This window comes from Indicator indicator, chromosome 26 (genome assembly GCF_027791375.1).
Source record: "Indicator indicator isolate 239-I01 chromosome 26, UM_Iind_1.1, whole genome shotgun sequence".
Taxonomy (NCBI): Eukaryota; Metazoa; Chordata; class Aves; order Piciformes; family Indicatoridae; genus Indicator; species Indicator indicator.
In genome coordinates, this window is record NC_072035.1 from 8,878,610 (window position 1) to 8,904,194 (window position 25,585).

The 25,585-nt window shown below is 43.5% G+C and overlaps 1 protein-coding gene across 1 annotated transcript in view; it reads right to left on the reverse strand.

Annotated features, from left to right (window-relative positions):
- Nucleotides 1–25,585, reverse strand: part of KDM2B (lysine demethylase 2B) — a 114,423-nt gene that overhangs the window by 76,356 nt on the left and 12,482 nt on the right. The window contains exons 5-6 of the mRNA XM_054392499.1: nt 9,954–10,132; nt 7,268–7,374 (exon numbers count right to left, since the gene is read on the reverse strand). Of these exons, the coding sequence (XP_054248474.1) occupies nt 7,268–7,374; nt 9,954–10,132 (286 nt within the window). The remainder of the gene's footprint in view (nt 1–7,267; nt 7,375–9,953; nt 10,133–25,585) is intronic.

Genomic DNA, 25,585 nt, shown 5'->3' on the forward strand with positions numbered 1-25,585 from the left:
GCTTCCTCTTCCAATGTACACCGCAGTCACATGGTCCCAGCACAGCTCCATGCCACGGCTAATCTTATACACCGCTCGCCTCCAACCTCAACAAGCAGCTTCTCATCACCAGCAGCTGCTAATGTGGGGAATGGCTCAATTTTTCAGTTTTTTCGATAATAAAACCCCCCAACCAACCAAAACAAAACCAAATCAATAATAAAGAGAAAAAATAAAAAGCCGTAACAGAGCATCCATGCTGAAAGAAATCCAAACTACATCCCACAGCATGCTCTGGTCTCTGCTCCCTGCCTTCAAGGCTCTGGGCCAGAGCAGGTAAAGTGAATTATAGAGGAACACAATCCCAAGTAGGGCATGGGGAGACAATCTGACCAGAGTTATACCCTGAAAATACAAATGGTGCAATAGATGCCTTAACTTCAATTTTTTTTTCACAATTGTTCCCATATCCAGTCCCTGCATACTCCACTTTACCTCCCTGCACAGCCTCAGTTAGGGCTTTAAAACATGCAGCTGCTTGTAATCTGTTGTAGGGGGAGCTTCCCAGCCCCACTGAAGAGTTTTTTTCTGCTCTCCATAAGCCTGAAACTGTTCAAGGTAATGCATTGTTATTTTGGAGGAAGGATTTACAGTGTGGGGGGAAAAAAATGGAACTTCCCCCCCCAAAAAAAAATCTAGGAAAATTTGTTAGAGAAATGATGTGAAGAAATATGGAGTAACCTGCAAACTCACAGGGAAGAACACGGAGATCCAAAAAATAAAAAGAAAAAAAGAGAGAGGGGGAAATGATACAAATGAAGCTGAACCACTAAGCAAAGACAAGAGAGCTGGGAACACATCAACAACACACAGAGACCGCTCCACAAGCCAGCGCAGATCCCACGCTCCCAGGCAAACCCACAATGCACTCGCCACGCATAGCTCCAAACCCGCAAGCAAACAGAGAAACAAAGACAGCGACAGCCACGCCGGGATGCGCAGGCACACGGCAGGCAGGGGAAGGCAGATCATGCACATCAGCTCGGGGAGACGCGAGCACACGCCGAGGCAGCATTACCCTGAGCTCAGCTCCTTTTCTCTCGCAATAGGCACCGCGCACCATACGGCTCTATTCCCTCTGGCATTGCAAGGGCTCCCCTGCCACTGAGCTCAGCCCATAAACCACTCCCAAACCCCAGCAGAGGCTTCTGTTTTTTGTTCGGGCCAATGAGAAAAGTATAGCTCACTCTTCCTTCCTCTCAGGAGCAGCGCCGGCTGGTTGAAATCCCTAAGCCTGAAACCGAATACCACAAACCCATGAGCCAACTGCAAGTGCCAAACCGGGGAAATGAGCAGGCCCTGCTCTGCCTCCGCTCGCCCCTCGCCCCCAGACAAGAGAGCTGCTCCCGGGCGTCGGAGGAGGGAAGCTGCGGCTGTTCCCGGCGGCACCCCGGGCTCCCCTTCTCCGAGGCCTCGCCTCACAGCATCGGGAAGCGGGAGCTGGAAGGACACAGCGGGAAACAATAGCTACCTTCGGGCGACTCCGCACGCTAACGGCTTGACCCGCACCGAGCAGCGCTTCCACTCTGGGGCCCTCCAACTGCAAGCCACAAATTAACGCCGCAAGACAAAAGAAACCATTGTCACCCGGGAGACACGGGGCCGGACAGCCCGGCCCGTCTGCCGCCCCACCCCCGCGGGCACCGGTCTCTCCTCTGCGGGCTGCCCCACAGGCTTCTACTCGGGGAGGGCCTCGGCTCCCCCTCAGTGGAAGCGCCCGGGCTTCTCCTCAGGGAGGGCTCCTGCAGCACGCACCTCCGCCTGCGGGCTCTGCCCATCCAGAGGCTCTCCAGAGTCCTGGCCAGGGTGGGATGCCGTGCCCGTGTTGGGGACCAGCCTCCGGCACCGGCCCCACAGCCTACCCACCAACAGCCCTAGAGCCTGCCCGGCCAACAGCCCCACAGCCTGCCCAAAGCCACTAACACACTGCGCCCTGCTCCCCTCCTCAGGAGTGGGGCAGCCCGGATGGCTAACCAGTGCTTCCAGTAAAAGTTCAACGCCTCCAGCCTGAAGGGAAAAGCAAGCCACCACCTATCGAGACCAAGTAGTAGCTAATCATTAAATAAGGTGCATGCAACAGGCACTTCTAGAGCACATGAAAGACCCAGTTTCCTGCCCTGAGGGGGTTATGATGCGAGTCTGTCAGACAAAAACAACACCCGCGATAAGAGAAAGACTCTTTGCTGTGATGCACCACAGATTCTGTGAAGTAACTGCAAATTACACTGGTAGATCATGCTGGGACCAAAGTAAGTGGCAACACTTTCCTCGTCTCACCCTTGCCCCAGACCCACTGGAGGTGAAACACCAAGCACAGGATGGGTTCACACCTGAGCATCCGCTGCCACCAGTGGGGACTTTACAGGGGAAGTGTGATTTACCTTCCAGTCATCACATGCTGGTATTAACAGCCCACACAGAATCAGCAGAATGACACCCAGCTACCACCTTGGGCTGCTTGCAAACCTCATTGCTGGGAAGGTTACCTTTGAACTTTAATAATGAAGAGGTGTGTCATTTCTCCCCCCCTCCCCCTTTCTTTTTTTTTAATTGGAAACTTAAATTTCTGAGAAGGCAACTGCTGCCACAAGGAAATTAACCAAGCTGCCAATTCAGAGCGAGCTGGGACCATCCACCCCTGGAACAGCATTTTGGTGTCTATAAGAACACGACTCACTTCTCCATCCTTCTGACATGGCTGTTCAGCTCCAGGCTCACAACCAACCATTTTGAACACCAATGCCTATTTCAGTGACAAATATGATGCTGCAAGTCCTCCAGGCTCTGCACAAAGGAGAATTTCAGACTAACACACTGACTTGCGGACATGAAATTTTATTTACATTGCTAACTTGAAAAGTTTTAATGAGAACTTGCACTTATTGGTTTAATTTTCTGTACTTAGTTACATTTTATAGAGTGGCTTTGTATCAAAAGCAATTCACAAATGACACACAAAGTGCATACAAGTATCTTATATGCATTAACCAGTGCCAGATTGTGTTGCAGGACCTGGAAGCTTCCTCAATTCAAAAGGCCATCTCTGTCTCCAGAGGCACACCCTCAGCTTCTAATTAGACCACAGCTCAGAAGAGCATTTTAGCATCTGTTTAAATCCATCCCTACTTTGTAAATGAATTAATAGAAAGGGATGGATGGCTAAGCATCCGTTTGGGAGAGGGAAAATACGGCTGAGTACATGGTAACAGAGCAGTGTCCTTTTGTGAACAGGTAAATGTTTCATACAAGATACCCCATCCTTAATTGAAGGACAGCAGCAATATAAAGGCCTATTATGGCAGTGCGTAGACATTTTAAGTAATAGGAAGGATTTTGAAGGCCAAAAGGGTGTTGTAGAGACTGAGACTTCCATTTTAATTTGTCCTGTAGCACAACCATTCTCAAGTTCTTAGAAGTGCCTGTTACAATTTCTACAGCCACCATGTCCTGCACAGCAGCTATTTCACTGCCACTGCTGTGCAAATAATCTTGCAAGGCTACGAACACAACACCTAATAAAGAGAATAATCATTTCAGCAGGGCAATCTGTTTTGATAAACAAGAAATCAAATTAGTACTTTTTTAGGGTTGGTTCAGGTTTAGCTGTATCCAGATTACTTCAGGTTGAATTCCAACAGAAAACTAATTCTGATCTTGTTTTGAGCTACCTGAAAACAGTTACGGTGTACCATGAGGAAGCAATTCTAAGCCCAGTTGACTTTCCTTTTGTCACTTTGCTACCCTTAGGATTTGCAGTACCACAGACATCCCAGGTGCTTCTGCCCCTAAAAACCGATGTTAGAACAGTACTGCCTTTTCCGCCTGTCCCTCCTCCTGGTTATACAGCACGCTGCCTGCTCTCAGCCAGACTCCCACATCTGTGCAGCCCTTTGCAGCAGCTTGCAACCAGAGGTAGGAAAAAGGAGAGGCAGGAGCAGGCTTCCTCTGCAGCCATGAGCTGCTTGCTTGCTCACCCAGTGTTTTGTGGCCCTGTACCTTGCACAAACTGCAGAAGCATTTTGTCAGGGATCCCACTGCTGGTGTTTTTTTTCCCCTCACACTTCTGCATTGCCCATTGGTTGGAACAAGCATTTATGCAGCCATGTGGTGGTTTGGATGGTCTGAAAACGTCCCATTTTTCTATTTTATTTCTGAGTGGTTTTTGAGCCCATCTAAGTCCCCAGTCCAGTTTACTCTGAAGATGCACAATGGTGTGTTCTAGCAGTGAGGATGGGACAATGTGGGCATAGGGCTGTTTCTTCAGGGGCAGTGCCAATTTATACAACCTCAGCTAGTCAACTCCTTCATCCCTCATGTTGTCTTACCACTTAAGAGGTAGGATTTGGAAAGTTTTACACATTTTTCACAGAACCCGTTTCTCCACTTAACTCAGTCCCCTAAGGCTCCCATTAGGTAAGAGGTCATTTACCTACAGACAGAAAAACAACCTCATTACCCAGAATTTCTACAAAAAGCTAATGGTGCAAGGCCAAACGAAAGCCCGGGCGGTCTCCAGCGCGCAGTGCTCCTGGTAACCGAAGCAGCACAGCAGATGGAGTGTTCTCTAACTTCACTCCCAGCACGGAACTTGACGTGCAGGAGCCAAGACAGACATTTGTGTCTGGTAATGCCATCTGTGTCTGCAAAACCACAACGCGCTTGCTGGAGTGCTTTTTGTTTGTAGGGAACACGGTAATGGTGGGTATCGCATAGTGCAAACTCTTGGTATTACGAGAATGCTGAGAACCTGACTGAGGTGAAACAATCCCATTTCTGAGCAACAACAGTCGTTAATAAAGCATATCAATATTGACGAATCACACACAGCAATGGTCAGCAGGAAACAAGTGACAGCATTGACATTTAGCTCCACAATTGAATGTGATCTCTTTAACAAGGGCTTGTACCCTCTGGGTGCTCACAGTGATAGCTGGGACTGGTATCTATGCAGAGAAGGGTCAACCTGAATTTCCAGAGATGGAAAAAGCTAATCTCTTGAGGAGTTCATATTTAAACTGGACAAGTTCATGGAGGAGAAATCTCTAGAGAGCCACTAAGCACACAGAAACCACTTCTTCCTCAGGACAGCCCCTGCCTGAACTGCAGACAGCAGAAGTTCAGACAATAATTTAAAGGGATGTCATCTGTTCATACTCACACAGTTCTTACACTCCTCCCAGGGCATCTATGACAGCACCTATGACAGCACCCAGCAGCAAACACGTTACTGAGCACCAGAGAGCTTTGTCCTGATCCAGAACAACTTCTCTTGTGCTGCTACATTACCAATGTTTGTTACTGCTTTTATCTTTGCTGCTTCTTCAGACTGATGAGGATTTTGTGCCGACAGTGCTGCGAATCAGCTTTCTCTAGTCCTTATGGTAGATGATGCTCACTAGCAACATCCTCATCCCTCCAGCTGCATCACCCTTTTCTTTAACTCTCATGCACAGCAACTCCTTTTCCTCATCAAACTCTATTGTCACATTTCAAGCACTTACAGTTTTTCCACTGTTTAGCTTCCCTCTACCTATCACATCTACTAGTTTATCAAGCTGTCAACCCTCACCTTCACCTTGCCAGTGACATCAACCTCAATGGCTCTGTGTTTGCTTCTTCAGCAGACATCTCCTTCCTTTCCACCAGGCCACCCCCCACACATGGGAAAAGCTCCATGTCAAAATCTGTTGAATTGCTACTTCTCTAAAATCCTTCTTTGAAACCTACCATCTGGCATTTCACACTGCAAGTAGTGAAGTGCAAGAATATACTCTGCTTTTTCTGCTGAATTCTGTTAGCTGTAGTGCTACCTTATCCTTTAAGCCATCTCTCCCCTGCTTGCTACATTTTTTGCAGCATCTGGAATATGCCTCCTCTAGTAAAGGGATCCTTTCCTTTATTTCTTTGTACAATCCATGAATCCTGAAGCCCTGAATCCTGATTGAGTTTCTTAGCTCTAGCAGATTATAAACAATGTTATTTAATATATTGACCACTTGGGAATCAAGTTGCCTACGATTTATTTTCTGCTCTTCCACTGGCTTATTTTGTGACCTTAGGCAAGTCACTTAGGACATCCTCAAATGCAGATGTGAAATTTGGCACCGCTGTCCACAGCTAGTTACCCTAACAAGCAGCCTACTCCTTTCAAAAGGACAGAATGTCTTTAGCTTCCCCTGAAATCATGGTGCTGAGCATATCATAGGGCCAGGCTTCCTCATGATGCCTGTCACAGAGACTCTTCTATTATGGGGACCTTTGCCTTCCAAAAATGTGTATTTTTGCAGGATGAGAATAAATGCTACATATCACTTTCTGACTACACACTCCTTTGTACGTGTTAGCACCAATCTACTGTAGACATTACAATTGGGAAAGAGTTCTGAGCAACCTGCAAAACACCAGAGGTTGGTTCAACAGCAAAGCCTGGGATGCTGCCAGCATTAGGTCTCACCAATAGAAAATGCTTCTAAAACAGAAAGAGCAGTGAAGGGCCTCCAGGATGGTGTTCATCAGCCATACAGGTCAATAGCCATTAGCTCACTAAGAGCATCCCCTGTCTCAGCTATACTAATTCCTATGAAATTTACAGTGCGCATTTTCATTCCCCCAGAATAGCTCCTTTTTCCAATCATAATATAAAAAAGTTTGAAGGAAGGCATTCAAGCAGAAGAAACAGCGAGGTGAGGTTATGTTATCACAATTTGCCCAAACCTGAGAGCTGAGACAGGCACAAGCAGGAGAAAATGCTCTTGCGATTGATCTCAAACCAGCCCTGAGTGGGTCCTCTGAAACAAAAAACAGTCTATAGACTTGAAAAAGTCAACAGGGAAGTAAAAGTCAGTGACAGACTCTTTGGGGAGATACAAAACAGACTTAAAAAAATAGCAAAAATAGACTTAAAGTTCATTTTCACAAACCATCTCTCAGCTGAGCTTTTCAGCCATTAGTTGTTTAGAACCCAAGAAGGACTACAGTCTGTAGAAGGACTACACATGGGGAACTGTATGACATAATCCGTATCCTGTGAAGTGATTTCTTTGAGTAGCACTTTTGGAAAATTCACTGTTGAAGGTCAGTCTGCCATTTTCAAAACAGAGTTGTTCAAAACCAAAATATAAAAATGCACTTTTCATGGAGATTTGATTACAGATGTTATTCAGAAAACTGTAAAAGGAATTAATCAAGGAGGTCAAAGACAGATTTTTTTTTAAAGGCTTAAACTTACTTTTTCACTTTGGGGTATTTCATCTCTGAAAGAGCATTGGTGGCATCCGTTTGTCTTGCCTTCAAATGCTGTGGCCACATATTATCCACCCAGTCGACTAAGTCCACCTGAAAGCCCCACCAAAACCATTTGTTACTTACTCAGCACATGGTAAGAATTACTTCTGTTGCCTAAATCTCTAACAATGAGAGCAGCAGCAGACACTCATGGACATCAAGAACCTTACTGTTTGGCAAAAGCCTTGTGGACTCAACTTGTTAAGGTGCAGCACTTCAGCACCACAACCCAGGCTTTTGCAGCCCCAAGTAAGGAGTTTTGCAGTCAGCTGAACTGGTGTGCAACTTCTGTCCTGTGAGCATCTTGCAGCATCATGTGCTGTTTGCATTCAGGTGCATTTTTGTAGCCAGCAGCCTAGAAGCAGCATTTATGAACATGAAAATCCAAACATAAGAGATGATACTATTCCACTACCTTACAATTCAAGGAACATTAGCATTGTTGTTTTGGCCAAGTACTGGTTTGAGTAATTGAATTAGTGCCTGCTGGGCACATCCTTCCATCGTTCTACTTGGGTATAAAATTCACCAAAGTGCTTGTCCAAAAGCCAAACTTTTTGGGAGTGTGGGCAGGAAAAAGCAGCAAAAGCTTACCAGCTGAAACTACACTGCCAGCAAGGTGAGGAAGAAATGGAATTTGAGGATTGTTCAGGCACACTAACACACAGCTCCTGCGCTGGGTGCCAGAGCACGAACTGCAATCTGTCTGTCACAGCCGCAACAAGGACAAGCCTGTGACGCATTCTTTGGTCGGTTTGATGATGGAGCCTTTGCTGGATATCCTTAAAACACTCCCTTCTGGTTATGTAAGTAGATCACATGTGCCGGGTTTCAGACCGGTGAAAACACCACTCAGCTTGGGCGGAGGGCGGCAGGCTGTAGTGCTGCGTTTGGCCACAGTGTGGCTGCACATCCCGACCCAGCTCAAAACACCCTGAGGTGTCAATAAACCTCCACTTAAGGGACAATAAGAGCTGCAAGACCTACCCTAGGCATTCCTGACAGTTATCCTGTGACGGAGATGTCCACTTCGGTCATGGTTAGCACCCCATGCAGCCTCCTGACTGCTGAATCTTTTTAAAGGCCCACCCAAGAGTGTTATTTCTATGAGTCAACTGTTTGTATCTCTGGAGGGTTTTCCTTAACAGGGCAATTAGCACATGAAATTCTTGCAGATTGGGGCTGACCTCTATCTATTTCTCCACCTGCACCAGGTACTGCTGATAACACACAAGGAGATAACGCAGCCAGTAGAAATAGGACCAAGTCTATGAATATCATCATTGTATGGGAAGAAAAATATTGTTGGTTCCTGCCTCAATCCTGAAATAATTTCATAACCTGATATTGCAACCCACAGCCTTTACACAATAAGGGGCATGAGCCAAGTATTTGTGCCTTATGTGGTCTCTAAGAGCTCTGCAGAAATCAAGGGAACCACTTACAAAAATATAGTATCCCACTGTTACCTGACTTGATGTACTGGACTTCTTCTCAGCACCCATTTCCTCAGCAACCCCCCTTCTATTCCCAACTATCTCATGGGAACATAGATCTTTCAGTGGCACCTAAATATTCCTGGGTTACAAACAATTGTGCACTCAGGTCATATTAAACAGATATGAAATCCTCATTTACACGTGGTAACAGGTACCTAATTGCATTTTCCAGTTCTAAGCACCCAGGAAATGTGCACAGATGTTTTAAAAGCTCACTGAGCATGATGTGCCTGGGAAGACCTGGATCAGCTGAACACCAGCAATTCCCTAGAGCACTTCTCCAGGGTACCCACTGGTGTCTGAATGACATCAAAAACCTGCGCAAGCCTCTGAATCTATGCTTAATACTGAATTTGTGATATGTGTATAACAGAACACAAAAAACTATTTAAGAATTACTTCTATAAATCAGCAATTAGAGCTTCCATCTATCTTTGACCTGTTCAAGCAGAAATGCAGTGCTTATATTGTCTGCACAGGCAAGGGATGTCCCCAGCTAAAAAACTGCTGGTGTAACTAGAATAGTATTTAGAGATGAGAACGAGAAAAGTGTCTGAAAACAAAATATTACAGAGCTACAGTTTCACACCCAGCAGTCCCTTGAGCATCTAGTAGCATGAGCAGACACAGAGGGAATATGCAGCACGTTCTACTTTGAGAAGCCCCTTTGTTCCCTGGTCAACCAGAACTGATGCCCAAACTCTCTATTTAATAATTTTTAATAATTTAATAATTTTTAATCTGTTTTCAGCTTCTTTGCTTTGGATCCCCCGAATGTTTTTTCAGTTAATAGAAGGATTCATATATAAGGAATTTAAGCTTCCTGATAATTTAAGCTTCCTTAGAGGAAGAAAAACAATAGATAGGTATTTAATTGTGGATGGAATTTCCCCTAAATACCTTGAGAGGAACTGAGTATCTATGCAAATTGCATGATTAAGAGCTCATCAGAGCTAATCCCTGTAAATTAAGTTTCATTGCCAAGACTAACTTTCTACTTGAGAAAAAGTGAGATCCCAACACTAATGGACAGGAGCTACAGATACTTCACATCACCTTGTTTAAACCCCAGACACAACCAGTGACTGTGAAGAAGCTGAAAATAAACACCATCACCACAGGATCCCTTACCACATTGGGGCGCTTGACAATGTTCTCCAGCTTTGTGTGACTGAACTCCAGGCTGATGACGTTGTAGAGCTTTTCACGCTGGGCCTCTGGTGTTTCGTAGTACCTCACAAATTGAGACATGCTCATTTCAACCCCTTTCTGCGTGTTCACATCCATCACATCCACTATCCGTCGGCTGCCTGCAAACACATAGAAATAGGCTCAAAACACCTGCCTTGGCTTTATTTTTATATAGGTGTGTGTATATATTATTATATAGGTATATGTTATATATATATATAGGTATACATTCTGAATGACTGCAGGAAAAGTGCTACTAGAGGATGAGAGACCAGTATCTGTGGGTCCTGAGAAACCCTTCTATGGGTCCTGAGCAGCTCAAACAGTGAGCAAGGAACTAACTTGAACTGTAGTTCTTGCCCAGTGAGTGTGACACAGAGCAAGTCACCTGGTGTCTCTCTACTCCACAGAGATGGAGAATTTCCTCCTTTACATGAGCTGACACAAGGAGAGTACATTAAAAACTATGAAGTGATATAATATGGTAGCAGGGGGCACACATGACAAATAGCTCTCCAAATGATGCTCTGCAATCTTCTAAACATCTATATGCCTCTCAAGATCCTTTCACTCATGTACCAAAACGATCCATAAAGAGCAAACTGCCTTTTCTCACTGGATGCTATAAACTGCTTATACAGATTGCTGAGTATTCTCATTTCCAGTCCTCAGCAGTAGAATGAAAGCACTAAATGCTGCAGAAGAGTGAGCCCTCACTTTCATGCTCTTCACAAAAACTACAGGACATACTTTCAGCTTCTCAAGTGGCAGACATACAAGTCTCATTAGCACCAGAATGTTGAACAGCAGTTTTAGTCGGGCCTTCAGCACTACACAGATTAATCCACAATCTTCTCTTTGGCCAACTAGAAGGTTTCACCTCTCCCAGCAATTTCATCATCCTAATTAGCAGTTCATTTGTGAGTGAACAGGAGCCCATGAGAGACATGCCTCAATTCCAGGAAAGAGGGATTCCGGCAAACAAACTCACAATGCTTCCAAACTAATTTTTCACTGCTGAAGAAATAACACATTAAACCAAAATGGAAGTGGATACATGGGACATCAGAGGGGTTATTAATAATCACAGCACCTGGCCTGTGGAGTGCTTGGGAGCAGTATTTCATCACAGACCAGAGTTTGGATTACATCACTCCATTACAAACATCACTAATAACAGTGACAACCATAGATGTGATAATGATTCTGGAAAGAAGCTCAAGACCATAAAGCTTTGTAATCAAAAGGAAAAATGCATACAGTGGAAATCTGGAATAGTCCCACTGGCCCCTCAGTCAAACTCTTCACCTCCAAGGCCAGAAAAGAGGATTTCATCCTCAGTCTCAACTCAGGACTGTACCTGGTGTTGCCACCTTGAGGCAGGACAGGGAGAAAGTTCAGTTACAGGTGAAAAAGCACAAGTCTTTAAATCTGGTATTTGCATGTTTGAAAGAGCATCCAGAAATTGTAGTGTTGGGGGGTTTTGTTACTGTTTAACTGTTAACTTTACTATCTCAGGGCAATAGCCTGTTTTCAATTCAAGAGCTTGGCACAGTTCTGTTAAACAGCCTCTCAATAAAAGCCAAACTCATTTCTGGCTTCCAGAGTCTGGGGATTAAAGCAAAAGCTACAGCCCAGAGGGGTTAAGTACACAGATACCACAAAGTTCTATTTGAAGGACTGTGTGGCAGAGTCTGGGATCTGCCATGTTACAGTATAGGTTTGATCTCAGCTTTGCTGGAAGCCTCTCAATTATCCTTTCTGAAAGAAAAATCAGCAGTTACCTGATGAATTAAAGGTATGAGGCCTGGTTCAATAGCAGGTTTGTTAAACGTACATGATTATCAATTATGGGCAGAAGAGCTGAGATCTGAATTGATAGTCTCTTGACTTGCAAATTAAAGAGTAATTTGAGGGGATGTTTTTCTCTTAAACCACAGTACTGTCAACCAAGCCCATACATAATGATTCCTGGAGTACTGCTCACAAAATTTGAGATGTATAAATTACAGCCTTGAGCTCACTGCCCACTTCCTGGCAGTTGTGGCTTACTGCCAACTTTATCTCTTCCTCCCTGAAAGATTCAGCTCTTTCTTCTATCTCCTGCTCCCAGAAGAACATTAAAAAGTATCCAGAAGGGCAGAGAAGTAAGGAACAAGGGAAAGACACACATAGAGGCTCCAAAAAGCAGTGGCAGGCTAAAAGATTTCTGAGTATCTGTGACATTCATCTCCCTTGATGTACCATTTCTGTTAACCACTGCCTAGATACACTCTCAACCTTTAAAGGGACCCCACTCAGTCATGCCTGATGCAATCCAACAAGTCCCAGCAGTATCCCAGCAACTCCAGTAGCCTCTTACCCTCCTAAAGACCATATTCCTTGCTACAGCTCATCACTTGCTGCACATGGAATAACATACACCTGGATCCCCAGCAGACAGAGCATCTCTTACTACCGACATGGGAAGCTTCAATGTGTCACCTCATCCTTGGCTTCCCAGGATTTTTTCTAATATAACCTGACTGGAGAACTCCTGGACAGTGCAGGATTAAGAGGCATTGTTCCCTCTCCCACAGCAGATGCGACTCAGAGACAAAGTAGTGATGCTAAGGTTCACTGGAGAGGATTTTACAGCCTAAAGAAACGTCTTCCTCCTCTGCTTACTCACCAAGCAGAAGAAAATCCCCAAAGGATCACAAAGACAGTAACTAAGAAACAAGCTAGCACCATCTTTGACAAGAGGAACAGACAAAAGCAAGAAGGAGAAAAATCAGTTGCACAGATGTAAGCTGGAAAATAAAATCAATCAGGAAGAGCTACTTAAGAACTCTGCTTCATTTGAAACCTTTAAAAAAAAAAAAAAAATCAAGTTACTCCAGCCCACATATTAGTAAACCCACAGTAAAATTACAGGGGGAGTAGCACATGTAACATCTGTTCCCTTTATTTAGAGGCCTAGTGACCAAGATGCTGCAAAGCACATTAGATGCTGCAATATTGCCATGTGCTGCAACATAATTACTTTTTTTTTACACCAAAACAAACACCTGGAAGAAAAAATGGCTTGTGCAGAGTCCCTGCCTCCTATCCTGTATGAGTTGGCTTCATACAGAGATTTGCTGCTCTCTGTCCTGGGTTTCTTGGCAAAGAAAAAAATACTTGAAGAGCAACAGGGAAGCAAACCTGTCAGAAAGAGAACTGTGGTTCATGAATGCAAATTCCATGGCACCTTTCCTGCATCAGCAAATGTTTTCACAAATCACAACTTCTCAAAGCCCACCCCAGACACCTCAAGAGTGACGGGCTCTAGCTCTAAAGTCATTCAATAAAGCTCTCATTGCTCTCCCCTGCAGAATTTGCAGCTGCACTTTGCTTCATGTGTAGAATATCACAACCATTTGCCAGAGAGGGAACAGTGAATGGGAAATTCTGGGAGTATAATGGAACAGGTTGCTCAGGAACATTGTGGATGCCCCCTCCCTGGAAGTATTTAAGGCCAGACTGAATGGGGCCTTGAGCAACCTGGCCTAATGGAAAGTGTCCCTACCCACAGCAAAGGGGCTGAAACTAGATGACCTTTATGGTCCCTTCGAAATCATTCTAAGAGATTAATCTTCTCTGAGGTCCAACAGTTGCTGTTTCCCATCTCTAAAAGGTGAAGCACTGCCTTCCCCTGCCTTGACCTCAAATAGCCTCAAAAATAGTCTTCCAAACAGCCCATCCTTTCCCTTGATGGGGATTTAGCACCCATGTTAGGAGCAGTGGAAGCAAGAGATGGTCCATAAGAAAAGCAAACACCAACCAGTAGCACATGAGAAATGCAGAGAGGGTGTGAACTGAAGGTGAAAATTACCCCAGTGTTTTCTGTCTCCTCCCCAGCACAGCAGCAGGAAGAGGTGCAACTCTCCCACCAAGGAGGAAAGGCGAAACATCCTTTCTGTAAGAACCATTACCAACCCTGCCCTTTAAGAGGCTAAAGCTACCCTAAAGGATTATTTTAACCCTTCCTGAATGAATTAAGATCTGTGTCCAACACAGAACATAGTGTCTACAACCAGAAACCAACCTCAAATGCCAAGGAAAAGGCCTACTGGTCCTTACTAATCTTCATGCTTCTTATTGGGGGAAAAAAAACAAATCCATGGGTTGTAGAGCAGGATTTTTGGCAGAGCCTTAGGAAATCTGCTAGCTTCACTAGTGGGTTAATTGTACCTAAAGACTGAGGCTTTGCCTTGCATCCTGTTTAATCCCTCTGGAGCTCCTGAAACTGGAAAGCAGTATTCCTCTGCTACCCACAAGGAGACAACTACAATATCCCATCCTAATTGGGAGAGATACCAATCAAAGCTGAAAGTCCTTCCTCAAGTGGAGCTATTCACAACATTCCCTGCATTTCAGACCCAGGGTAAGCCGCACTCAAGTTGTACCAATACCATCGCACCCAGATCCACCAGAGGGCACAGAAGAACAAAGGGAGATAAGAGTTCAGCTGTAACACTTGCATCCACCTCTCCAGCACGCTTCCCAGTTAGTTTTCTCACCCAGCACAGGCTGGTCCACCAGTATCACTAAGCCATCCAGCTCCTCCTTTTTATGCCCACTCACCCAGGTATATACCACCCTCCATCTCCACAGCACATCTCCACACTGGCTGCAGAGTAGGGGCCTTTTCAGTTAAATTATTCCCTTCTTATGGAGATGTAAAGCCACCAGTACCTGACACGTGCCTTCCCCCTCCTTCCCCACTTCAGTGTTTGCAGCTTTATCATTTGGTAGAAAACTGCCAAATTGCAGGAACCCATGTTATTAGGTTTCTTCACGCAAGAAAAGGTGAAGTATTTAGAGCATGTCCACAGGATGAGCTTAAGCCAGCAAAACATCTTAAGCATTAATACTACAAACCAGACTAGAGAAAGAGGCTCAAGGCAAATAACGTGGTTTAGTGGCATTAGACAGAATCAATTAGTATCCTTACATCCACCCCAAATATAAACTGTAATTTCCAGTGATTCTTTGGAACTTCAGCAAGTGAAAACCATATGGGAAAAAAAAACAAAACAACACAACAAATCTACATACAAAGGAACATTTCACTGTTTGCTTTTATATGGTATACAAATGCATAAACCTATAGTATCAGCATACCCCAAGGAAGCTGAAAGGGCAGAGCTACCCCACAGTGAACAAGTACAGAAAGGAAAATAATAATACACACACAAAAATACAAGTTCCAAGGAAAGTGGGAAGAGATATAACTCCATTGAACATCTTACAGTTTATTTATCCCTCAAACCTAAATGTTTCAAAATAAAAAAATATTTACCAGTAATAGATAAAAAAAATAGAGGAAACATTATTTAAATTATTTCAGGTTAATAGCATTTTATAGCATCCTCGTATTCTACACTGTCAAAAGCATCTTTGCAAACTAGATTTCTACAGAAATGAAATTATTTCCTTCAGTGACACATTAAGCTGGCAATAGCAGAGCTCTTCATTTCCACAAGACAAATACAAAGGAGCATTGATTGGATCACTGCAATCTATTCTTTTATTTTTAGGAAAGCTGCCTCTGATGCAGAACCACACCCCAAGGAAAGAACAATTTAGCCTTTTATGGCCTTACTTACATTGTAAATTTCAAGGTCTGCTTTCTTGTGATGTTCTCCACCATTAATCAGTGGTGGCAACAAGAGTCATAGGTGGGACTTGATGATCTTGAAAGTCTTTTCCAACCTGGTGAATTCTGTGACTCTGTGAGCATAGCTGTGACCAGAGTATCTGGAAACAAGTGACAAAGCCCAGCCTGCAACCCAAAATCTAGCTGCCAGGGCTGAAGCTCACCTCTCCAACACCGAGGTTTGGGGAAATGACTGATATGATTCAAAAGCTCCCTGCTCCTCAATGTTCTCACCTTCCCTGTCCTAGCTGTGCAACCAAAACCTTTGATACAAACACTCCTCTGACTCTGAACCAAGCAAATGGAGATCACAAAGATATCAGGAAAATATTTTTCCTTTTTCTGACTTTCTGGTGTTCTGCTGACAGTGTGAACTGGATCAGCTCACTGAGGGGTTAGGCACACACCCACTTTGGACCAGGAGAAGGACCTCAGGATCAAAGCCAGCATGGCACAACCAGGGCTAGAACAGCCAGAACTAGGAGGGAACTACTGCCTCTTCCCTTCCATTGACTTTCTATCTCCTGAAATCTCATCATCAATCCATAATGAGAAACACTAGGGCCTAGATTTCCTGATACTTGGCAATTAGGAAATGGAAGAAGACCTTCAACTACTATCCATGTTACAATTAATGTGTGAATTGTAGTAGCAATCCTTTGGTCTAGACTGATATTTAAAGGAGTCTTGTCAAAGGGTTGACAACACCATCACACACTGCCCACATTTTAATGAGGACACCTTAAGATGTATAGATAGCTGTGATTGCATCAGACCTCCAGAACATGCTGACATTACTATACATGTTTTATGCATATTACTGTCAGTATGACACTTTGGATTAAGGTAAAATATGACACTAAAGCACAAAAACTACCATGAAACACTTCGGATTTTGGGTGCTATTCGTCCAGAATAAGAAAGCTCTTCTCTAGCTTGGATGAGCTAAAGCAGAGGATACTTATTGCAGAAGAACAATGTGACTACAGGGAGCTGTTCCTAAAGATGTGTTATGGTTCATTTTCCCACTTGGACAACTCATTTTCAAATCCACTTGCAGACAGAGGCTTTGAGATGACCCTGGCCACATCAACACATCAGTTCAATTTCACTTTCACATTTTGACATCATGGAAATACATTCTTTTGAGAGGCTGAATTTTTATTACAACATTCATTCCGAGTGGACTTACTGCTGTTTATACCTGGACATGGACAGGATTGTTTTTAGCAAAACTGTCCCAGTTTAACTAAGGCTTTTTTAAAGAGTTTGACTGAGTTAGGCAAAGGACAAACTTAAAGAGAGCTCAAACAGGAAGCTCAGCTCTAAAAATAGAAATGGTTCTACTTCCAAAATGGCAAGTCAGCAGACATGCTAAACATAGGCAAGTAAGTGTTATAATATTTCATTTCTCTAAGAGCCAAAAAAGGCATAAAGAGGGAGCATCAAATACCTTCTTTTTATTTATTTACTGCACAGAAGGCCTAATCACAGATCAAGGCTCATTCACCAGGCACTCTTCTGAAGCACAGCTCCCCAGTGGAAGCTCAAAGAGCTAGAAGAATGAATCCATCATGTTTTAGCCCAGCATCGGTTATTGCTGAGCTAAACCAGCATTACAAAACTCATAAAAATAAAAAATATACACATATATATTCCTCCTCCTCGCTGTGAGGGAGGAAGACTGTGAGTTTTCTGCCAGTTCAACTTTCTGAACAACCTCACTGCAAGGAAGAGCAGATCCTGTGCCAGTGCAAGGAAGGGGAGAGGGAGCAATGCCAGCAGAAGGGAGAGGAGGAAGAGAATGAAGAGGCCACCAGTTTAGACTTGCTCAGTTGGTATGGCAAAAAAGGAGGTTGTTAGGTGTGATGGGTAGCACAGGGAAGAGAGCCACTATCCCAGGGCGCATAATAGACAGCAACAACAAAAATTAGATGCCAGTTCAGATGACAAAAAGATGGTTTGGCACCAGAGCCCAGTACTGGAACTGGAAGGACAAGCTTCTATTTCTGGTCTATCAGGAACATTGGGTAAGTTTTAACCTCTCTCCACCCCAGGTCTCAGCTTCATGATACAAACCGGTCACCAAGACTCAGGAAACTGATAAGGCTTAAATAATTATTTTAAGCAGGATCAGCTCCCTGCCTGCCTCACAGCACAGTTCCACACACACTGGGGAAAGAGATGGGCATCCAGCACCAGCACTGGTGGCTGCTGTGGGAAATCAGAGTGACACCGAACCCTTCTGACAGGCTGAATCTTTTCTTCTTCAACAGTAAGTGATTTAAGAGGCACAAAACTAGTGTGCAGTAAATGAAGCAACATCCTCTGAAAGTCTGCAATGCGCCACTTGAACAGAGAGAGATTTCCACTTTACACATGCACCGCTCCACCTTCATTTGGTGGATGCCAAAGTTCCAAAAGGCTGCTGCAAAGATGCTACAAACCACTTCAATTTTCAACAAATTAAACAGAGCTCTCAGACTGTAGGAAAAGCACTTATGTAACCTTCACTTGAAAAAAATCCATGCAGAAACTATGAAGTCTAATTTCTCAATTCAGTGTTGTCCAGGAGAGAACACAGTGCAGCTCCACAACTTTGTAATCCTTACTAGCCCTGAGTAAACAGGGAACAAAGAGAGGAATAGTTCTGAAATCATGTTATGTTGTCTGATCAACTACAGGACTGCTGTGTGTCCCACAAAAAACCAAACAAAAACGCAGCTGGCAAGTCCTGCTTACAGCAGGGATGTTGATCTCTATCATTATTGATTTGTGGTTGGTTAAGAGTATCCTAACAGAACTTGCTGAACTCTGGAAGGATTTCTCTGTGCTTACTCAAGAGCTACTATGAGATTAGGGAGTAAAATGAGTTCTGTACAATACAAAGGCCTCATCATAGAAAGAGGGATACAGAAAAGACGGGAGAGGTCGCTCAAGGGAAAAGAAAAAGCCAAAACAAAGACAAGAAGATGAGCCAGTAAGTATTCAGTGCTACACTTGGAAAAGAGAAACCTGCTAGACAGAATTGGAGTGAATCACTTCAACAACACAGCACCTTTTGATTGTCCAGATGTTTCCTCTTTGTAGTTCTCACATTGAAAAAGAAATGCAACAGCAAGAAGCCTGGCCAGCTCGCACCAGCAGCACTTACAAATCCCTTTGACAAGGAACCCTTGGTTTGACTCCACCCTAGCTGAGAGGCACTTGGAAGTTACCATCTGCAGTGGTAATATTTATTTGCTGATTTTAGCTGAGGTCTGACTTAGCAGATTTCCCAATTACAGAAAAGCTTCAGAGCAATGTTGGCAGTCCCAACAGCATGACTGTGAGGACATTTGGAACTTGATTTTAAAAACAAAGTGTTTCTTAAAAATAGCAGGAAATTATAAAACAAGATTTGACCACAGAACAATACAATGGAGGAACTGTTTGGTTTTACAAAGACTGGATCTCAAGTACATGTTGCTGTAATACTGCAAAATGCCTTATAACATCCAAAACAAATCACTGGCCTTGACACACACTGCTTTCTGATTTTCCATTTTTCCCCTTGACAAAGTGTATAGCCAGCTACATAACTCAGCTTCCTTAAACCACAGGTTTTGGGTTTGTATCCTCAGATCAATAGGAACAGCACTGGCATGCAATTATTTTGCAGTTGCTCATGAGAAACATCCAAGCTCAGCCTCATCCTGCAAGGAGCCACCCTTATCTCCTGTCTTCAAAATGCTCTTAGATCCTTCCCTGCTCCTCTCAGATACTGGATAGATGTGTGTCTCTTGTGGATCTGAGGCTCTTGATGAATTTAAGGTGTGACTTGTAGGATCCAACAACTGAGGTACCCTCAACCTGAGTCCTCACATCTTCGCAATTTGTTTTTTATGAAACTAAACAGTCATTTGCCTTCCAAACCACAAGAACAACAAGGATGCTTTCATTAACTCTGTTTTGATTTATACTCACTTATACCAAAAGAAAAAAGCAGAATCCAGAGAGCAAGCCAGGCAGAGATCACACCATGGGGCACAACCCCTTGCATGAGCTACAAGAGGGGAGGTCTTACAATGAATGGCAGTAATTCATACAAGACCTCCCCTCCCATGAGATCAGCGAGGACTCCTCTCCCCTACAAGAGCCTAGTCCACAGTGTTTTTAAAGATGCATTATCTGGACACTAGGAACAGAGCAAAGACCTCACTGCTCCCTCCTTACCCCTCCACACAAGACTCCTGGAGGCAGAGCAGCTAATGACTTCTGACTCAGCTCTTCTGCTCTTCCAAACACGGCACTGCCATTCACAAGACAAATTCCAGCACAGAGGGAGAACCATACATCTTAATCAAGAGTTGGATGCAAATCGAGGGCAGACTTCTGCACTTCCTTTGAACAGCCTGTTTAATTTTGGGAAGCACTCCTCACAACAAAGTTTCCCTAATGAGCCTCCCTCCTAACTCCTCTACGTCTCCAATTACACAACTTCCTTGAAACAAACGGATCCTTGCTCCATAGAAAAAGCAACAACCAGCTCCCTATTCAGCAGAAATGATGGAAAGTTTTCTGAACTGCAGTGTGTGGCTGCTTTGTCCATCTTTTGTATCTGCACAGCTCTTTTTCTTTCAGGGGATGGAGAACTGTACGTTAAGACAAAATTTCCCCTACTTGCCTGCAGACCACACCATGAGCCTCTCGACTTGCTTTGTAGTTCGATGTGAATTCAACCATGATACAATTTTCAGAGCAGATCAGTTTGAGAGGGGGAACAAACACACAGGAGGAATGAACCAAAAAAAACCTCTGGGAAGCAGTTACTCCAAGGCAGTATATGGTTTGCTCTTTTAGTAGCTACTAACAAAAATCTGAACATGTATGCACAGCCAGCTCAGGAACCATTGTGCTAACACACCAGAAGAGATGTATGATAATGTAAAAGAAATGGTCTCTGTCCTTCCTCCTGCCTTTACCCACCTGACCTCCAGTCACCACCACCACCACAATTTTCCCTTCTGAAGAGACACCAATGTTTGATTCAATACTGAATAAAATTTATAGAGAAGTACAAGTATTCATCTACAGTTGAAAATATATAGGAATCATATTTTATAAACCCACAGTAATTATTACCCACAACGTTTGCATCTCTTTCCGTTCCCTTTTCATTATCACCTATTTCAGAAGTATGGATTAGGGGAGTTCTTGTCTTTTTGTGAAGTACCTGGCATATATATCTACTCTCATTTTAGCTGGGGACTACAGCACAGTATGTGTTTATCAGCACAAAACTGGCTAGATGAACAATGCAGGGTCTCACGTAGCTAATGGCTGTTGTGTACACTTGAAGGGCAGCAATCCTTTCTGTCCCAACTGAATTTAAATTATTTAGCTCTGTCTGCTTCCATTAATTAGCAAGGGACTTGTTCCACCCCATCGCTATTCCCTGCACAAAAGAGGCCACAACTCTCCACATTTAGCCCATCAGTTACAGGTAAACTAGACACAGACTCCCCAAATGCTGTTCCAAACACTGCAGTGAACAAGCACCTGAGCAGAAGGCCACATTCTATACTGTACCCTGTCACACCGTGGAATTGCAGCTAATCTTACAACGAGCAAAATGTTGCAATGCCAACTTCAGAAAGCTTGCTCAGGGCTTGCCCCTGTGAAAAAACCTTAACGGCCAGGGAAATAGTCCTCTTCAGATCTAATTTCTTCCAGTGCTGCTAAAGAAAGCTCAGCATGGTACAATGAAGTCCTTAACGTATTACCCACTTAGTGAATAAACCATGAGCAGATGTACAACAGCACACAGCACCTCCTCCAGAGCTGGTACTCAGCAGCAGCACAAGAGAAGGCTGACCTGCACTTGCAAGGCCAACCCCCCCTATTTATAGGGCTTCTCCCTTGCAAACATCTGGGGTTTCATGATGTAATTTATTCCATTATCTAGCTCCACTGACACCAGAATTATAAACTCATAGCTGAGGCAGAGACCTTCACATATATTTCTTTAAACACTCAATTTGCAAACTGATTTTTGTTTGCCTCCTATTCTTTTGGTGTTTCTAATGAGAAGGCAACACCCAGCAATAATCAGACATCTCTTCAGCTGCTCCCAGCAAAGAAAGCCACAGGATACATAGAGCCTTGGCTTTCCTTTCACTCTTTGTCCTGGAGATCAAAGCCTGCCACCAGGTCTTTAAAGATTTGACAGAATCATAGAAATCAAATATTGAAATGATTTATTAGGTCCCATCTTGTGTATCATCAGCTTGGACCAGATGAAGACTGCTCTCTGCAGCAGTTTTGGGAGATTTGTCATGTTTGCTCTTTACTACCATACCTCAATGCACAAATTTTATCACAATTAAAAGCTGTGCTGCTTTCAACTTTACTTGGATTCTTCATACAAGACAAAAACTCCACAGCCTTTCAAACACAGCCTATGAACACAGCAACCAAATGGAGGTAACCAAACATTTCCTATGTATGGCCTAGTCAGTCCACAGCACCAGATTTTAATAGCAAAACCCATGTCTGAGGATACATTCTCCAGTGCTCCTACACTTTTTTTGTTGTTAATTCCATAAATAAACCTTTAGTGAGTTAGTTAAATAAAATCAATCAGTGGGTTGATGACAGTTGTTAGACCACCCCATGAATAGTCTAAGTCCTGTACTTGCACTGTTCCCACTGATACAAAGCCTGGCTGGGCACGGTGAATTCCATCCAACAATGGTGCTGATCCTACAGAAGTTTCCGCTGTGGTCACAACTTTAACCTCTTCAGCCCAGGGATCACAATAACTGAAAGTCTCTTTTCTTCCTTACAATCCTCAGTGTGTTTTGAAATCGCCCCTTTTGCCACCAGCCAGGATTTCAAGCTCAACTCTTAGGGTGTATAATGCCTATCCTGGCACACAAAGCTACACCAGCCTGTGATGAGGGGAGGAGATACACATGACAGACCCAGCAGCACTGCTTTGGTTTATTTAGTGGCGTATTTAGTTTGTGTAGACACAAGTGTAAAAGCTGGGATTCTACAGCCAGAGGCTGCCGGCCTGCAGCAAGCCAACTGAAGAGAGGTTCAGCTAAAATTAAGAAATCAAAGCAAATACATCCAGATTAGCCATCACTGCTTACATACAGGCACCATGCTTCTGCAGGACTCCACACCTACGCAGGGAGCTCCTGGGCAGGCTGTGACAACCCAGAAGACAAAGGCAGTGCAGACATCAATTACAAGTCAAAGGGCAAGACACTGCAGATGCCACAGAAAAGCAGATACTCTTTTAAATTCAACCAATGCTGGCCCAAACATCCTGCTTTCAAAACACCAAAGTAATCAAAGAAGAGAAAGGAGCTCAGCCTGATAGACTGGCACACACATTCATGTATGTGCTCTTCCCAAACTACTCAGTGCTCCCTTCTTCAGATTGTGTGATGCCCATGAAGAGGAATATAAAGACAAAAATCAAATTAATTAAAAATTTGAATGCCTTGCCTTTCTGACATCAAGGACTAAAGCAAATGACTGGATTCAGTCCTTGAATTCAGGAGTAGCAAGGGCTAGAGATGGTCAGCAGCAACCACTGAAGCCCTGGCTTTCAAACAGCTTGCTGAACAAGGCAAGTTACCTTTCTCCTTCTTCAATCCTAGGTTAATCAGTCCTTGACAAGACTATTTTCATGGGTTCTTTAGTGTAATTAGCATAAAGCTTTCACACGAGGATGGATGGATGGATATTCAAGTACACACATCTGGGAACACACGTTTGTTCTTTTCTGCCCATCTGGGGCAGACTTCTCTCATTGGTGTGTCCCTGAAGCACTGTTGCAAGAAGAAGCCAACACAAGAAGCCTGGAAAACAAATTCTGTAGTGCTGCTTTTGGGCATGAGCAATCACTCACTCAATGTCACAGTCTTTAAAGTAAAACTACCCTATGGGAAGTGTTCCATCCATATACATTATACAGAGGTGCACATTCCTGCAACACTAAGGTGTAAGTCATCAACAGTAGGTCACAAACATAACCAAACAAATTACAACTGCTACCTGCATTTTTAAAATTATAAAAACAAACAAGCAAACAAAAACCCAACAAGCAACAGCACTGTTTCTTTGGCAGACTAACAAAACAGTAAATAAAATAGACACCTAAGCCCAAGTAACCACAAACAATGATCAAAAAACCCACCTTTTTTTGTCCTAATTTTCACAGACTGGACTTTTCAAAGGGAGATTAAAAAAGGTAAGCTAAAAGCTGTTATTTTCTTATGACTTACACATACTCAAATGTGGAAAAGATACAGCATTAGAAACAGCAAGTAAGATATCAGAATAATTTAAGACCAAAGGCTCAGTAACTTCCTATAGAATTTATGTGCTTGGGAAAAACCCAGCACCATCTCCAAAATGTTCTGTGACAGATGTGTTTCCCCTGATTCGCAGAAGGAAGGAGCACAACTGATGGGTTTAAATAGTACCAGCACACTACAAAGATGAGCGCTTAAAAAACAACCAGTTTACACAGAACACAACATTTTTTGAGCTATGTTCTCTCTCCTCCCATGCACGTTCAGATGCAGAGTTAGGAGCATTCCATTTCACAAAACTTCATTCCCCTCCCAGGTTCAGCAAGGCCTTGAGTCAGTTTTGAAAACACTGTGCTTCACAGAGATACCTGGAGGTTCAGGAAGGATCTGAGGAGTCTGCTAAAAAATGCAGGGACAATCATAGAATGGTTTGGGTTGGAAGAGACCTTAAAGATCACCTAGTTTCAAACCCCCTGCCATGAGTAGGGACATCTCCTACCAGACCAGGTTGCTCCAGGCCCCATCTAACATGGCTTTGAACACTTTGCAGGGTCAGAGCCTCCACAGCTTCTCTTGGCAATGTGTTAAACCAAGACTTTTCATTTGCTTTACTTGAACATTAGATTGTGTCACATATATTAACCTAAAACTAGAATCATCAGCAATGATGTGAGAGAGAAAAATTGCTCACCAGTGTTTCCTGAAGCCATTAACAGATAACTTAGAAATCTGGGACAGAGAAAGGAATCGTCCCCATGTGCTCTCAGTGTCAATGTGGTTGTTACAGCACAAATCCCACAGTGACACAAATGATTTGTCTAAAGAACCATGATCTTTCAGGTATGACTTACAGCTCATTTCCCGAATATTTTAGACCTTTTGAATCAAAGTTTCCACCTGTGATGCCAGAAGTCATCAACTGTAGCAAAAAAAAAAAAAAAAAAAAAAAAAAAAAAGCAGGTGCCAATGTTCTTGACCACACTAGAGCCTCAGTACAATGACTCCAAAGGGAGTTTGTACAAACACAATAAACCCAGACCCAGGACGTGTGGTGTCTGGCCAAAAGCATACACCTGGATTGCTGAAGCAGCTGTGAGAAAGGGCACACTTCTAACATGAAAGTTAATTTCAAAGTTGATTAGGATTGTTATTTCTGCTCCATTGTTTTATAAATCAAATTTTATTTATAAATATCCTCCTGTTTTGCTGGCCACGTACACAGGAATCTCCACCCCCTTAATACTTCAAGAGACATCAATCTTAAGGAAATGCAACTCCCACACTTTGACTGTTCCACAGGAAAAACAATGTTGTCATGCACCACAACGATGTTCCAAAACATCTCAGAGTCAGATCCTCAGCTTCAGCAGTTTGAGGCAGAAATGGCAATTTATCAGCTATGGAATAAATTCACAGAAAACTGCAAACAGGGTCCAGATAATGACAGGATTTATGCACAAGGCTCCTTGGCATCAAAAAGAGGTATTTATACCTCTGCACATGCAGGTATTTTAGAAACCCATAAAATTTAGAAATTCCAAATACCCTCAATGTTATTTCCTAATTTAATTGCAGAT